We start from the raw sequence: 14,868 nt of genomic DNA, 5'->3' as shown, positions 1-14,868 counted from the left end.
TACACACGCTCACTCTCTCTCTCTCCCCCTCTCTGTGACAAACACATAAGTAAAATCTTAGAAAAGTTTTTTCAAGGAATTCTTTTTGAAAGGTACTTCTGGAAAATATATTTTTGGCAAAAAGCATCAGTTAATAAGCAGATTTGCTGAGTAAGACCAAAAATCTTATAGAACTATAAAAATTAGCTTAATAAATATTATATTCAAAGTAACTTCTCAAAATTGTACTTTCTCAAGGGTGCGGATAATATTCATCCAGAATAGGCCAAATTTCTGCGAAAGCAGCAGTTCTTAAAGTGTCACCTGGAGATTCCAGGCAGTCTCTAAGATCCTTTTAAGGAATCTGCAAGTTAGTTAAAACTACTTTCATAAAAATACTAAGATGTTATTTGCTATTTTCATGCTCATTCTCTTACAAGTGTCCAATAAAGTCTTCTAGAGGCTACACGACATGTAAAATCACAAAAGATTTTAATGCAGGAACAAAATGGGAGAATCCATTTTTTTGCTATTAAGCCACACAGTTATATGTTAAAAAAAAAGTTTGCAAAAGTGTAAAACAAGACCACTCTTTACACTAAATGTTAATGCTGATACGTAATGGGTTTATTATGAGTATTTTTTACATAACATTTTAACCTCACAGTTTTCTAATACAAAAAATATATGTACTATGCATAAATAAAAGCTCTTTGGGAGACTGTAGTAATTTTTTTTAAGTGTATAAAGTGCTCTCTGACCAAAAAGTTTAAGAGCCACTGTGCTGGAACTAGACTGCTAACAGAAAACTAATCCACAATGTAGGCTTTAGAGGAAATGCAAAAAGACTACAGATGTGAGCTGCCTTTCTCCCACTGCTATAACCCTAAATCATCAAGATATTTAAGGAATGAACACAATTTTTAAGTGCATATAATTCAAAGTACTACATGACTAGTGAGACACTAATGTACTTGGTAAAAGTGTTTAGGAATGAATTTAGGAATTCCTTCTAAAATGCAGAATTGCACCCATTTTAAGCTCTAGATAAACCCTATATCCACCTTTAAAAGCAGGGATCATTGTTCTCTGTGGTCTGCACTAATTGGACTATAGTATCTCAGTAAGGCAAAGAGCCTTCCTCAACTTAACGGAATCCTGAGCTAGATTTTAACTGTTCTTAAGATTTACGGAACCATAGCCATATGAGCCTTGATTTTTATTAGTATAACAAGAAATGAGCTAAAATAAATCTAGTCTTCTCTCTTTCAATAAACTCTATTATAAAAAATGAAGATAAATAGGATGACACTATAAAGCAAATTAACATTTGAAAATCTAAAGGAAAGATTTATATTTAGTTTGTACATAGTTTAAAAAAAATAGTTTACAAACATTAAATTACTTTAAAAAACAATTAAGATAAGCCAGACACAGGACAAATACTATAATGATTTCACTTACACGAAGTACCTACAATCGGCAAATTCACAGAGAAAGAAAGAACAGAGGCCACGGAAGCTGGGGATGGGGTAAAGGTTACTGTTTAATAAGTACAATTTCATTATAGATAATGAAAAAGTTTTAGGTTTACATCATAGTGATGGTTATACAACTTTGTCAATGTATTTAATGCCAATGAACTGGAGACTTACTGATGGTTAGAATAATTAAGTATTATGTATATTTTTACCACATAAAAAAGTACCATAAAATCAACTGCACTAGAACATGAACCTTTTTTTTTTTAAGATTTTATTTATTTATTTGACAGAGATCACAAGTAGGCAGAGAGGCAGGTGGGGGCGGGGGTTAGGCTTCCCACTGAGCAGAGAGCCCGATGTGGGGCTCGATCCCAGGACCTTGCGATCATGACCTGAGCCGAAGACAGAGGCTTTAACCCACTGAGCCATCCAGGCGCCCCTAACATGAATCTTTTAATTTTACAATTCTTCTTCCAATAAACAAGTATATCACAACTGGTTTATTCAGTAAACAGACTTAACACAAATCAGGCAAACAGCAAAATCTCAGCTAACTGGATTAAAAAAAAAAAAAAAAATCTGGTTCCTGCTCTTTACAAGCTCCATATACTTCTCTACCCAGAAATACAGATGCACGCACTTCAATATGAGGGTAAAAGTTAATAGGAAAAAAACAAACAACTTTTAACAGACACGTTACTGGGGTGAATATACACATGATGCCATGATCCAATTCAAAACAGTTAACAAAACAGGCTTTTGGACAAAACCGCCTGCTAGTTCTGCTATTTTCTAGCTACTCAAACTCATTTGAGTCCTGGTTTCTCTTCTGTAAAATCAGAATAAAATCTATTTCAGTTGTTGTCAAGGATCATACTGCATTAATACATGAAAGGTGCTCAGAACAGTACCTTCAATAATAAATAAGCATTCAATAAATATTAGCTGCTATTAGCTACTACAAGTGACCCTTGAACAAAAGGCTTTGAACTGCACAGATCCACTTATACGTGGATTTTTTTTTTTAAGATTTTTAAATTTATTCATTTGAGAGAGAGAGAGAGAAAGAAAGAGGCAGAGAGAGCACAGCAGGGGGAGAGGCAGAGGGAAAGGGAGAGGCAGACTCCCCGCTGAGCCAGGAGCCTCACATGGGGCTCCATCCTAAGACCTGGAGATCATGACCTGAGGTGAAGGCAGATGCTTAACCATCTGAGCCACCCAGGCACCCCATATGTTGATTTTTTTATAGTATAGACCTATAAATGCATTTTTTCTTCTTTGTGATATTAACATTTTCTTTACTCTGCCTACCTTTATTATAATACAGGCTATAATACACATAACATTAAAAATGTGTGTTAACTGACTGTTTGTTATTAGTAAAGCTTCCAGTCAACAATGGGCTATCAGTAATGTAGATTTTTGACCGGGGTTGGTGGCCCAAGGGTTAATTAAATTTCTACTATTACTCTACTATTACACTGAAAGCATGAAGCCCCAAATAGGGGTGTAATAGATCATTTCTGTATTTGTCTTATCATATACAGGCCTATAGCCTTGAAGGCATATGCATTTGAAACATATATTTTTTTTAAATCAGTTAATGTTCTCTCTTTTTTTTTTTTTAAGATTTTTATTTATTTATTTGAGAGAGAGACAGTGAGAGGGAGCATGAGCGAGGAGAAGGTCAGAGGGAGAAGCAGACTCCCCATGGAGCTGGGAGCCCGGTGTGGGACTTGATCCTGGGACTCCGGGGTCATGACCTGAGCCGAAGGCAATCGTCCAACCAACTGAGCCACCCAGGCATCCCTGAAACATATTTTAATGTTTAAATTCTCAAGGGATTTTTTTTCCTTTTTGCACTTAGTGTTTCTCAAGAAAGCAAAAGAAAACCCAAGATTTCTCTAAGAAAAATGGAGCACTTTTTAAGGCTAACTTATAAAAAGACTCAACCACAGCTTTCTTTCATTAGCGGCTTATGATTCTTACGGTGATCTAAATCACAGTGACCTCTATAAAATATATTGTAATCACGTGGTTCTGTGGTAAATGGTCACTGAAAATATGGCTTTAATCTCAAGGCCTATAGTCCATGGGTAAGCATCTATGTAGCCATACTGTTATGGAAAAGCTCAGAACCACTCTGGTTTTAAGTGTCTGGGTGACTGTACCAACTGTCAATCTGAAAGTCTCTCTGGTGTTATGGATACAGATATATGTCACCTCAATCAGCTATCCTATTTAGGGAACGTCAAGTATACAAAAGATCTTTGTGACTAGCACTGTTGGGAAACATTGATGGAAATGCAAACCACCTTCTCTCCCAACAGCTCACAATCTAGTAAAAGTAAGGAGTAATTCAGATAGTCTCAATCTCCAGATACTTGGGTTTTTGTATGAACTGGTATCTCCCTGCCACCAGCAAATATACCACAGTTAGATACTGCTTTTAAACCAGCATCAAAATTCATTTCAATCAGTATCCTTAAATGCTGACAGAACAGCATGGAAACTCTAAGAATAAGCAATCAAAGGAAATGCGGGTAGGTATTTAAAATATGGAAAGCATGTAGTTGAAAATAAACATTACTGGCATACCTCATTCTATTGTGCCCTCTTTACTGCGTTCCGTAGTTACTGTGTTTTTAACAAACTGAAGGTTTGTGGCAACAGTATTTCAGCAAGTCCGCTGTAGTCATTTCCCAGAAGGGTTTGTAATATCATGTCTTTGTATCACATTTAAGGTAACTGTCACAGTATTTCAAACTTTTATACTATTTTATTTGTTATGGTGCTTTGTGATCAGTGATCTTTTGACGGTACTACTGTAACTGTTTTGGGACACCACAAACTCTAATCATATATAAGATGGCAATCAACGTATGTTGTTTGTGTTCTGACTGCTTGACTAATCGGCCATTGTCTTATCTCTTTCCTTCTCCAGAGACACTATAACAAATTTAGGCCAGTTAATAACCCTACACTGGCCTCTAAGTGTTCAAGTGAAAGGAAGAGTCACACATCTCTCTCTTTAAATCAAAAGCTAGGGGCGCCTGGGTGGCTCAGTGGGTTAAGCCGCTGCCTTCGGCTCGGGTCATGATCTCAGGGTCCTGGGATCGAGCCCCGCGTCGGGCTCTCTGCTCGGCGGAGACCCTGCTTCCTCCTCTCTCTCTGCCTGCCTCTCTGCCTGCTTGTGATCTCTCTCTGTCAAATAAATAAATAAAAAATCTTTAAAAAAAAATATTAAAAAAAAATAAATAAATCAAAAGCTAGAAATGACTAAGTTTAGGGAGGAAGGCATGTCAAAAGCAGACTGGCTAAAAGCTAGGCCTCTTGCAACATAGAGTCAAACCGTGATGCAAAGGAAAAGTTCTTGAAGGAAATTAAAAGTGCTACTCCAGTGAACACACAACCGTTAAGAAAGCAAAATAGCCTTACTGTAAATACAGAGAAAGTCTGAGTGGTCTGGAGAGGAGACCAAACCAGCCACAGTATTCCCTTAAGCCAAAGGCTAATCCAGAGCAAGGCCCTTATAACCCTCTTCAATTCTATGAAGGCTGAGGTGAGTTAGCTGTAGAAAAATAGTGTGAAGCCATCAGAGGCTGGTGCATGAAGTCTGAGGAAAGAAGCCATCTCCAGAACACAAAGTGCAGGGTGGGTGAAGCAGCACGTGCTGATGGAGAAGGGGGAGCAAGTTCCCCAGAAGACCCAGCTAAGGGAATTCAGAAAGGCGGCCACACTAAACAGCAGATTTTCATGGAGACAAAATAGCCTTCTGTTGGAAGGAGATGCCATTGCGGACTTTCACAGCTGGAAAGAAGTCAAAGCCTGGCTTCAAAGTTTCAAAGGAGAGGCTGACTCTCTAGTGAGGGGCTAATGCAGCTGGTGACTTTAAGCTCAAGCAAATGCTCACCATTCTGAAAGTCCTAGGGCCCTTAAGAATTAACCTAACTCCACTCTGCCTGTGCTGTACAAATGGAACAACAAAGCCTGACGACAGCACATCTGTTGACAACATGATTTACTGAACATTTCAAGCCCACCTTGAGTCTACTGCTCAGAAAAAAGGATTCCTTTCCAAATATTACTGCCCATCCACAATGCACCCGGTCACCTAAGAGCTCTCTCTCTGTTGAGACATACAGTAATAAGATTAATGTTTTCATGCCTCATAACAAAATATCCATTCTGCAGCCCATGGATCAAGGACTCATTTAGACTTTCAAGTCTTACTACTGAAGAAAAACATTTCATAGGACTACAGTTGCCACAGACAGAGCGATTCCTCTGACGGATATGGGCAAAGTAAGTTGAAAACCTTCTGGAAAGGATGCATCATCTTCATCATTCGAGATGCCATTAAGAACATTCATGATTCATGGAGAAAGATCCAAATAGCCACATGAACAGGAGTTTGGAAGAAGTGGATTCCAAACCTCATGGAGGACTTTAGGGGTTCCAGACTTCAGCAGAGGAAGGAAGTGCAGGTGTGGTGAAAATAACAAGAGAACTAGAATGAGAAGTGGAGCCTGAAGACTGGACTGCATTGTTGTATGCTCATGATAAAACTAGAACAGATGAAGCGTTGCTTCTCATGGGTGAGCAAAAAAAAAAAAAAAAAAAAAGTGGTTTCTTGACATGGAACCTACTCCTGGTAAAGATGCGGTGAAGACTGTTGAAATGGCCAAAGAAGGATTCAGAATATTACCTAAACTTAGTTGATAAATCAGCAGCAGAGTTTGGGAAGATTGACTTCAATTCAGAAGGAGGGTCTACTGTGAGTAAAATCCTATCAAACAGCATCACTGCTACAGAAAACCAACTGTTCATTAAAGGAAGAGTCAATGGATGTGGCAAACTTCACTGTTGTCTTATAAGAAATTGCCACCCCAACCCTCAGCAACCACCACCCTGATCAGTCAGCAGTCACCAACATCAAGGCAAGGCCCTAACATCAGCAAAAAGATTATGACTCACTTAAAGCTCAGATGGTGGTTAGCATTTTTCAGCAACAAAGTTCTTTTTAATTAATGTATTATTTTTTAGACATAATGCTACTGCACCACTCAACAGACTACCGAAGAATATGAACATAACTTTTATATGCACCAAGAAACCAAAATTTCATTTTGATTCTTTTTATTGTGGTGGTGTAGGACTGTAAGATCTCCGAGGTAAGCCTGTAAATATATAACTTAAAAAAAAAAATAAGGAGTGTTACTCTACAGTATAATGCCATAGATAATCTGAACATTATTAAAAGATATTATCTTTATAAACAGAAATTATATGGCAAAGAAATGGAGTAGTCTTGTCATTTTGGAAAAAAGCGTGCTTCCAGATAATGCCAGCACCTATAAGCAATATTCTATAGAGCGTCTAAATATTCTTATACCAAAAATGTCTTTATTTTTTCACCATTTTTCATACCTTCTCTCTCTCACTCATATCACTTACTCTCTCATAATAGCTAGTGCTGACTATATAAACTGTTAGCAATCTGGGGATATACTACGTTAGCTAGCAATAAAAAAATTATTTTTAATCACCTTTAATACCTAGTAAAGTTAAAATAAGATTATCAAGCAATCCAGCATAACACTATTATTGAATACATTGATTATCTTTTAGTGTCATTAGATCAAATATGTTCAGAATCAACTATTTCTACATTTTATCATGTTCAGTAGACAAAGGACTCGTTTATGAATCACGAAGTTTTCATTCCATACCCTTTTCCTTTGGTTAGTTCTCATCATATGGAAGACCCAAGAGTCATGGGTCCAATTACAACTTCTGAAATGGTTTATGCTCCAGAATAATAAACTCGTTAAATTTTAGAAATAAAGTTGTCTGGAGTAAGCACCTCCAACTTATTCAGTCTTCTCTTTCCTCTGTTTCTAAGACAACAAAGCCTCTAAAACCAGTCATTTTTCATAATAATTCTTATCTATTTTGAAGATAAAATTGACAATGGAAGAGAATCAAAGGTGCTGTGGCTGTGGGGCCAATGCAACAGTTGACATTTAGAGACCAAGGATAAGACTAGAGGGAGACTACTCAGACCCCTTATTTGCATAGGTACTCTGATCATAACTGGCACCTTAAAACAAGCATGGCTCTCTCAAAATGACTATGTGGACATGGCTCTGCAGTATGAACTGATTTTACTAAAAGAAAGCAAATTTTAGCATTTCTCACATGTGTAGTTGTAATTAGAAGCAGGAGATAGTTGTTATCATTTACTATTGGCATTCTCTGTAGGAGGAAAGGAGTTACTATCTCAATCAGTCTTGTTAGTTTCATTAAAAACTGATTAAAGGAAATAAATAACAGAAGCTTATTGGGAATAAAGTAACAAAGGCCACTGGATATAAGGTTGAAAATATAAAATTTAGGGTTTACTTGTGAATTTTTCTAGTGCCACCAATAAAATAATAAATAATCAAAAGTGGCTCAAAATACGATAGAAATTTAATTTTCTGTCTTGTTTAAAAGCAGTTAAATACCAGGTACCTGGCACCCAGAAGCAGTCTCCTAAAAGGAAATCAGTATACAAAGATGAACAGACTGAGATTTTCACTTCACAGGATATATTTTTTTTAAACCTACTCCAATTCTAACTAAAACTTTTTTCAAAACAAGTTAACATGGTTTATAATTCAATATGGATTTATACATAAAATTAGCATCTTAAGTGTTCACAATCATACTCTTAGATCACAATTTTAGTATCTATCCATTCTTCTCTATTTTAGTATATTCTCTTTGCTATGCTGAAATAGCACATATAGATCTGTTTCACTGTGAATCTATTGAAGATTTAACATAGTAAATTTCCTATCAATTTTAATGCAGTATAATCAATAAAGATTTTTCATGTATTTTAATTGTTAGAATTAAAAATAAAAGAAACACTCATGATTTTTTTTTCCCCAAAATCAGATGTCTTATTTACTATTTACCTGGTGGTGGAATCAGAGGTGGAGCAGTGCTGACAGTTGGAGGAGGTGGAAGAAATGGAGGAGGTGGAAGGTGGGTGGGAGGAGCTCCTGGGGGGAAAAATGGAGGTGGTTTGCTAAAATTGTTGTCTACTTCAGTAGCAGATCTTTCAGAAAGGACCTAAAATTAAGCATAGTTAATTTAAAAAGTGAATAAGTGTTCTTATCTAAGATTAAAAACTCAGTAAATTCATTTTATTTAATTTAAGAAATAAAGTAAAAAGTTTTATTCATATACACATATTTTGGGGAGGCAGAAGTAATTTTTTCCATGTGTGTGATATGTGTGTGTATATACATATGTGAGTATACACGCACTCACACTTTTTAAAATGTCCATATACAAAGCCTAGAAAAAAAATGACTGGATCATTACTCAAAAGAAGAACTAAAAACATTCTAAACAAGAGTACTTCTAAATTTAACCACTTTATAAATATAATATAATGAGTATTACCTCTGTTACCCAACCAAGCTACAGTACTCAAATTAAGTCAATGTAATCATTAGTTACAAATACCAGCATTAGGAAATAAACATGGATGCAGAAATAAATATCCACTGTACTAGGGCTTCTTATCATCAGGTTGCACGCATTAACAGGGTGCAAGTAAACAGGCAGCCAGATATATAAATAACTTTTTCATGTGAATCTTGTAACTTTATGAACAAGAGTTTATACTTGAGAAGTAAATGTGTTTACAAAATACTGATCCGTATAAACAGGTAAGGGGCAGGTAGGAAATCTACAGGAGTGACACATAGAAATCTGGATTTTTAAGGCTCCCTGAGGGATTCTGATGTGCAAACACATTTGGGAAACGGCAGAAATAGGCAACATAATGTTGTGCATTTAATTTATACTTCTAAAATCTTTGCGGGCTAAAGGTTATCATTTAAACATATAATCTCTCTTTTCATTAACTCTTCCTGCATTTAAATACACTAATTTCTGTAATGCTTATGCTGATAAGCTATTTTTCAAAGTAGGGAACAGAATTATTTAAAGAAATCCCAGCATTTTAATGGTGGGGGAAAGAAAAGAGGACTATCTTCCAGTTTAGAAATGTTTACACTTAAACATGCTAAAAAGAAAAGAAGATGAATTTACTAAAAGTAATGAGAATCAAAACACTTTGAAATTTTTTTAAGGTATTCAGGAAAAGGTAATAATAAAAAACAGTAATGGTCAAACTAACAGCTGAAAGTCTCAGTCACTAAAATTCTAACTTGAATCCAAGTTACTAGTATCGCCTTCATTCTTTCCCTTGAAAACAAAGGAAATCTACTCCCCCCCCAAAATTATATGTTAAGCTATGATATATCCATATAATGAAACTATCATGAAGGAATTTTCAATATTTTTAAAAATATGGACAATGCCAATGATTAATTTTAAAAAAAGATACACAAGAAGTAACCATAAGGTATATCCTAATCTTGTCTGGTGACAAGAGATGTACCAGAGTGTTAAAAGTGGTTATCTTTATATGCTAGAATTATTGGTGGTTTTACTGTCTTCTTTACACTTTTCCCATATTTTCCCTTTTTTTGGTCCAATTAACCTACATATTGTGTTTATAGCAAAGGAAAAGAAATCCTACCAAAAAAGATCCAAAGGCAATAAATTCTAATGGGAATAGCTTTTATAATAAAAGGGTAATTAGCTCCGTATTTTAAATCTCTTGGCATACCTAAAATACCGAACATATAGCATAGCACTAGAAATGTATATGGAATAAATTAAATTAGAATACGGATGTAATCCTTCAGTTTAAAAATTAATAATTTTTAAAATACAAAACCTGTATGTTGCTGTTTTCATTTGCCCGTCGCCTTCCTTCAACTCGGCTAATTGTTATAGTCTGACCAATAACATCAATTGCCCCAGGTAATCTCCTGTAACACAGAAATTAAATCGATTCAGTTTCACCTAATTAGATGTTTGAAAAATAACACAAATATTAGGTGAGAAATGAAATTTTAAGACCTTTTGCAATGTACTTTAAAATAAAACCAGATCACAACACACACTTGGAAAAAAAAAAACTTCACTAAAGTTAGAACTCATTACTTGGTACTGTCATAAAAACTAAGCTTTATTAATAAGCTGGAACCAATGTATCCAAAGATGATAATGTTAAAAGTATTTTTATAGGTTTTCTTTTAAATTTACTATTTTTTAATAGTCTCCAACTAAATTTATCTTTGTGAAATTCTATCAGGTAGCAAATGCAAAGCAAATGGAAATAACATGTTTTGGCTCTACAATTATAAAACATATTATAGTTCTAGTACAGAAACTCCCCCCTAAAATTCCCCCAAAAGACCTGAAAAGAAATAATGCTCATTTTGATATACACTGTATTTTTTTTTAGTGATTTATTCCAAGCATTAGAAAGCATAAAAGGGATCCAATATTCCATTTCTGATAACTTGCCTTTAAATAGAACATTTTAAATATTTAAATGCCTGCCCCACTCCAATTGTATTTATAATCAATTAAAGTTTAAGTATATGAGTAGATGGAAAAATAGTCTATCACAAAATAATGCTGCAAATTGCATTAGGAGAGGCCAGTAAGTTAAATTTTTTAAAATACTGTTAAAAGTCAGTAGTTAAGGATTTTATTTAAAATATATATGCTTGGGGCGCCTGGGTGGCTCAGTGGGTTAAAGCCTCTGCCTTCAGCTCAGGTCATGATCTCAGGGTCCTGGGATCAAGCCCCGCATGGGGCTCCCTGCTCAGCGGCGAGCCTGCTTTCCCCTCTCTCTCTGCCTGCCTCTCTGCCTACTTGTGATCTCTATCTGATAAATAAATAAAAATCTTAAAAAAAAAAAAAGTATATATGCTTAACAAGATACAGAAGTCACTTGAAGGAAGAAGCAATGAAAAATGGATGCAAATTAATTTCTCATCATTTCTGTTTTAGTTCTGAACAGTTCTAACTTTAAAAACTTTAAACCAAAGTACCATGGATCCTTCCATAGTCACCAAAGATAGGTTCCTAAAACAACTAGTAACAGTGACTATTTGTAGAATGTCTATACGTTATACCTAAACCTCACAATAAGCCTTCACTTAACAAATTACTGTACACTTGTTAGAGATGTTAAAGCTAGGGCTCACAGTGACGTCACGGACATCAGTAATAATTAAATGGCAAAACTAACTTTCAAATCTTAGTCCTTCTGATTCCAAAGCCTTCCCTTGATCTATGCTCCCTCCTTGCAAGATAACTGGCTTTTGAGACATTTGAGACTTCTGAAAATCAAGAACTGGTGAAAGTCTGCCTCAAGTGAACCTTGAAAAGCCTCACAAATAATTTTATGCTCACAAAAACAAAATGAAGACAGCCCTATAAGAGTATATAATAGCATTTGAAATGTCTTCAACTACACAGTCCACTCCTACTTATCACCCTGCCCACTTTCAACTTCTGTTCTACATAACTCTAATAGAATTTTTTAAAAAGTTCATGTTTTTCTGATTTTATGTCAATGTCACTGACTTCCCAGATTTCCTCATGAACTCAAAGAGAAAAAGTGATTTTTAACTCATACCCTTCGATATAGGTGGAAACTATCCTAACAGTCACACATGAGAAAAATCCAAGTACCTCAGACATAAAACAAATATAGCTCCAATTTTTCTCCTAAAAATTAAAGATTAATAGCTATGACGACTGTAACTTCATATCAAAAGCAATGCCATCACCTCTTAGATATCGACACACATCTCTGATTCCAACATCCTGACAGATAGAGGTGTATATCCTGAGGCCACAATTTCCCTCATCTTTTATTGCTACCTAGACTTCATTATAAAAATCTTTACCTCTTACTATTTCTTTTTCCATTCTCTTCCTGATAGCTGCATTCTCCCCTCTCCATCTTTTAAAACGTATTCCCCTCAAGAACAAATTCTCACAAATATATCTGGGTTTACAATTTCTCCAAACTGTTAAAGTAGCAAAACTGAAATCCAGATCTAACAGTCTAACGTCTGTGTCCAAATGAAAGATTTCTATATACCATGGTTTTCTAAAGACCTCTGCTTTCAAATATTCTGGGACACATGAGAGTACTCATTCCTTAAAGTTTATTTGAAGGAAGTCTAATTTTTCAGCTTTAAATGGATTAATCACTGAAGATTCAAAGTGGTAAATAATAAGCTTCTAAAAATATACACATGGAAAATCAGCCTTAAAAAATGTGCACCAGTAGAAGGAATCCAGAAAATTGCAATTTCTTACATTTCCACAATAATAACACCTCTTTGTCCAGGGATTTTTACCACACAAACGGATTTACCTTAAATTAATCAGAAATGTGAAGTTTGCCATTTTGTTCAGAAATATTTTAGGACAAGATACATAAGCATATACCAAAGTAACAAAAAGTACATAATATTTAACAGAGATGAGTAGCAACCTGTGTTATTCTGATGCCACATTATGAAAAATGATGTTGAGACATATTATTCTGAAAATTTTTAATGAACCACTTTTTATTTCAATGCATAAAAATATTTAGTGGAGCTTCACTATGAGGATCTACTGCACCTTGAGTTTCCACATAGGACAAGTTTACCTGGACTTGCTTACACACTTGTTGAATAAGGCAGATAGCTAATGTAGTTATCAAGATTCTCTTCTCTATATTGAATAATAACAAGTTGAAGAGAGACAGAAACTAACCACAAAGGATATGTGAAGTCTCACTAATCTACAGGCTTAATACAGGCAGTGGATTTCACAAGAGCCTCTACCTTTCATGAATATAAAAATATCTCTGAAATTATAATGGAATTAAATTAAAAGGACATATTTTGGTGATTCTGATGTAAGTGCTTACAAAGATACAACAAAAACTTTAAAAGTGACAAAATTAGGGCCAAGAGAAGACAAAGAATTAGTTATTAATCTTCTGTCCCAAATTTATCTCTGAGCTTATTTTTTTTTTTTTAAAGATTTTATTTATTTATTTGACAGAGAGAGATCACAAGCAGGCAGAGAGGCAGGCAGAGAGACAGGAGGAAGCAGGCTCCCTGCTGAGCAGAGAGCCCGATGCGGGACTCGATCCCAGGACTCCGAGATCATGACCTGAGCCGAAGGCAGCGGCTTAACCCACTGAGCCACCCAGGCGCCCAGAGCTTATTTTTTTTTAACAACCAAACTAAAGGACGCTATTAATAACAAGTCTTTTGATGTGTGTGTAAGATAAAAACAAAGCATTAGCTCTAAAGATGGCATTTCCTGGTAATAATAGCTAGTGTTTACTGAGCACCTAATATGTGCTAGGAAAGCACTGTTTCAAGCACTTTATATAAATTCATTCTTCATGACCTTATGAAGTAGCCAACTATCATTCCCATTTTACAGATGAAAATAAAGAGAAAAGAATTTCTCCTGAGTCCAGGCTAAGAGAAAATACGAAAGAGTAAAATAGTTTTCAAACACTTCTGACCCCAAAATATAGTTATTAGAAGAAACACATTTTGCACAGCAATCCAGTGCCCACATATAAAAACTGAGTTTCACGAAACAATACTCACTTACACTTATTATAAAGGAAAAAGTAACATTAAAATCAAACATGAGGGGCACCTGGGTGGCTCAGTGGGTTAAAGCCTCTGCCTTCGGCTCGGGTCATGGTCCCAGTGTCCTGGGATCGAGCCCCACATCGGGCTCTGTGCTCTGCAGGGAGCCTGCTTCCCCCTCTCTCTCTCTCTGTTTGCCTCTCTGCCTACTTGTGATCTCTGTCTGTCAAATAAATAAATATAATCTTTAAAAAAAAAAAATCAAACATGATTTATTAGTATTAAACATCACACACAAAAAAGCAAAACAAACAATACAAAACCACGAAATATTTGGTGGTTAAGATCATGAAACTGATTTCTTACCCATCACTAATGGACTGCCATCTTACGCTATGAAAAACACTGAAATAGGGACAAAGTCTCCAATACTACTACAATGGAAACAAACGTGAATTTCACAAAGCTGTTTCTCGAAATGTTCCTCAATACTGGGTGAAGCGTAACAATGCACAATTCAATAAAAGCAATTTAATCAGGTGGACCAAAATGATGTTGTCTGAGTACATGCCCTCTTGATGAAGACTTGCTCTAAGGATTTAACTGTACTTTCTTTTTTTTTTTTTTTTTTAAGATTTTATTTATTTTTGAGAGAGAGAGAGAGCATGAGTGGGGGAAGAGGTAGAGGGAAAAGCAGACTCCCCAATGAGCAGGGAGTCCCACTCAAGACTCAATCCCAGGACCCTGAGGATCATGCCCTGAGCCGAAGGCAGACACTTAACCAACTGAGCTACCCAGGCACCCAGATTTAACTGTACTTTTGAGGAAGAAACCTTAACTAGCATACATGGGATACTGAGGGA

At 35.6% G+C, this 14,868-nt stretch overlaps 1 protein-coding gene across 26 annotated transcripts in view; it reads right to left on the bottom strand.

Annotated features, from left to right (window-relative positions):
- Positions 1-14,868, bottom strand: part of FIP1L1 (factor interacting with PAPOLA and CPSF1) — an 82,965-nt gene that overhangs the window by 29,856 nt on the left and 38,241 nt on the right. For all 26 annotated transcript variants that reach the window (XM_047719303.1, XM_047719292.1, XM_047719301.1 and 23 more), the window contains 2 exons: positions 10,270-10,363; positions 8,429-8,585 (listed from right to left, as the gene is read on the bottom strand). In XM_047719303.1, coding sequence (XP_047575259.1) covers positions 8,429-8,585; positions 10,270-10,363 — 251 coding nt within the window. The remainder of the gene's footprint in view (positions 1-8,428; positions 8,586-10,269; positions 10,364-14,868) is intronic.

The sequence above is a fragment of the Lutra lutra genome, chromosome 2, assembly GCF_902655055.1.
Source record: "Lutra lutra chromosome 2, mLutLut1.2, whole genome shotgun sequence".
Taxonomy (NCBI): domain Eukaryota; kingdom Metazoa; phylum Chordata; class Mammalia; order Carnivora; family Mustelidae; genus Lutra; species Lutra lutra.
The sequence above is the reverse complement of the archived record's forward strand: the minus strand, read 5'-3'. Positions and strand labels throughout refer to the sequence as shown.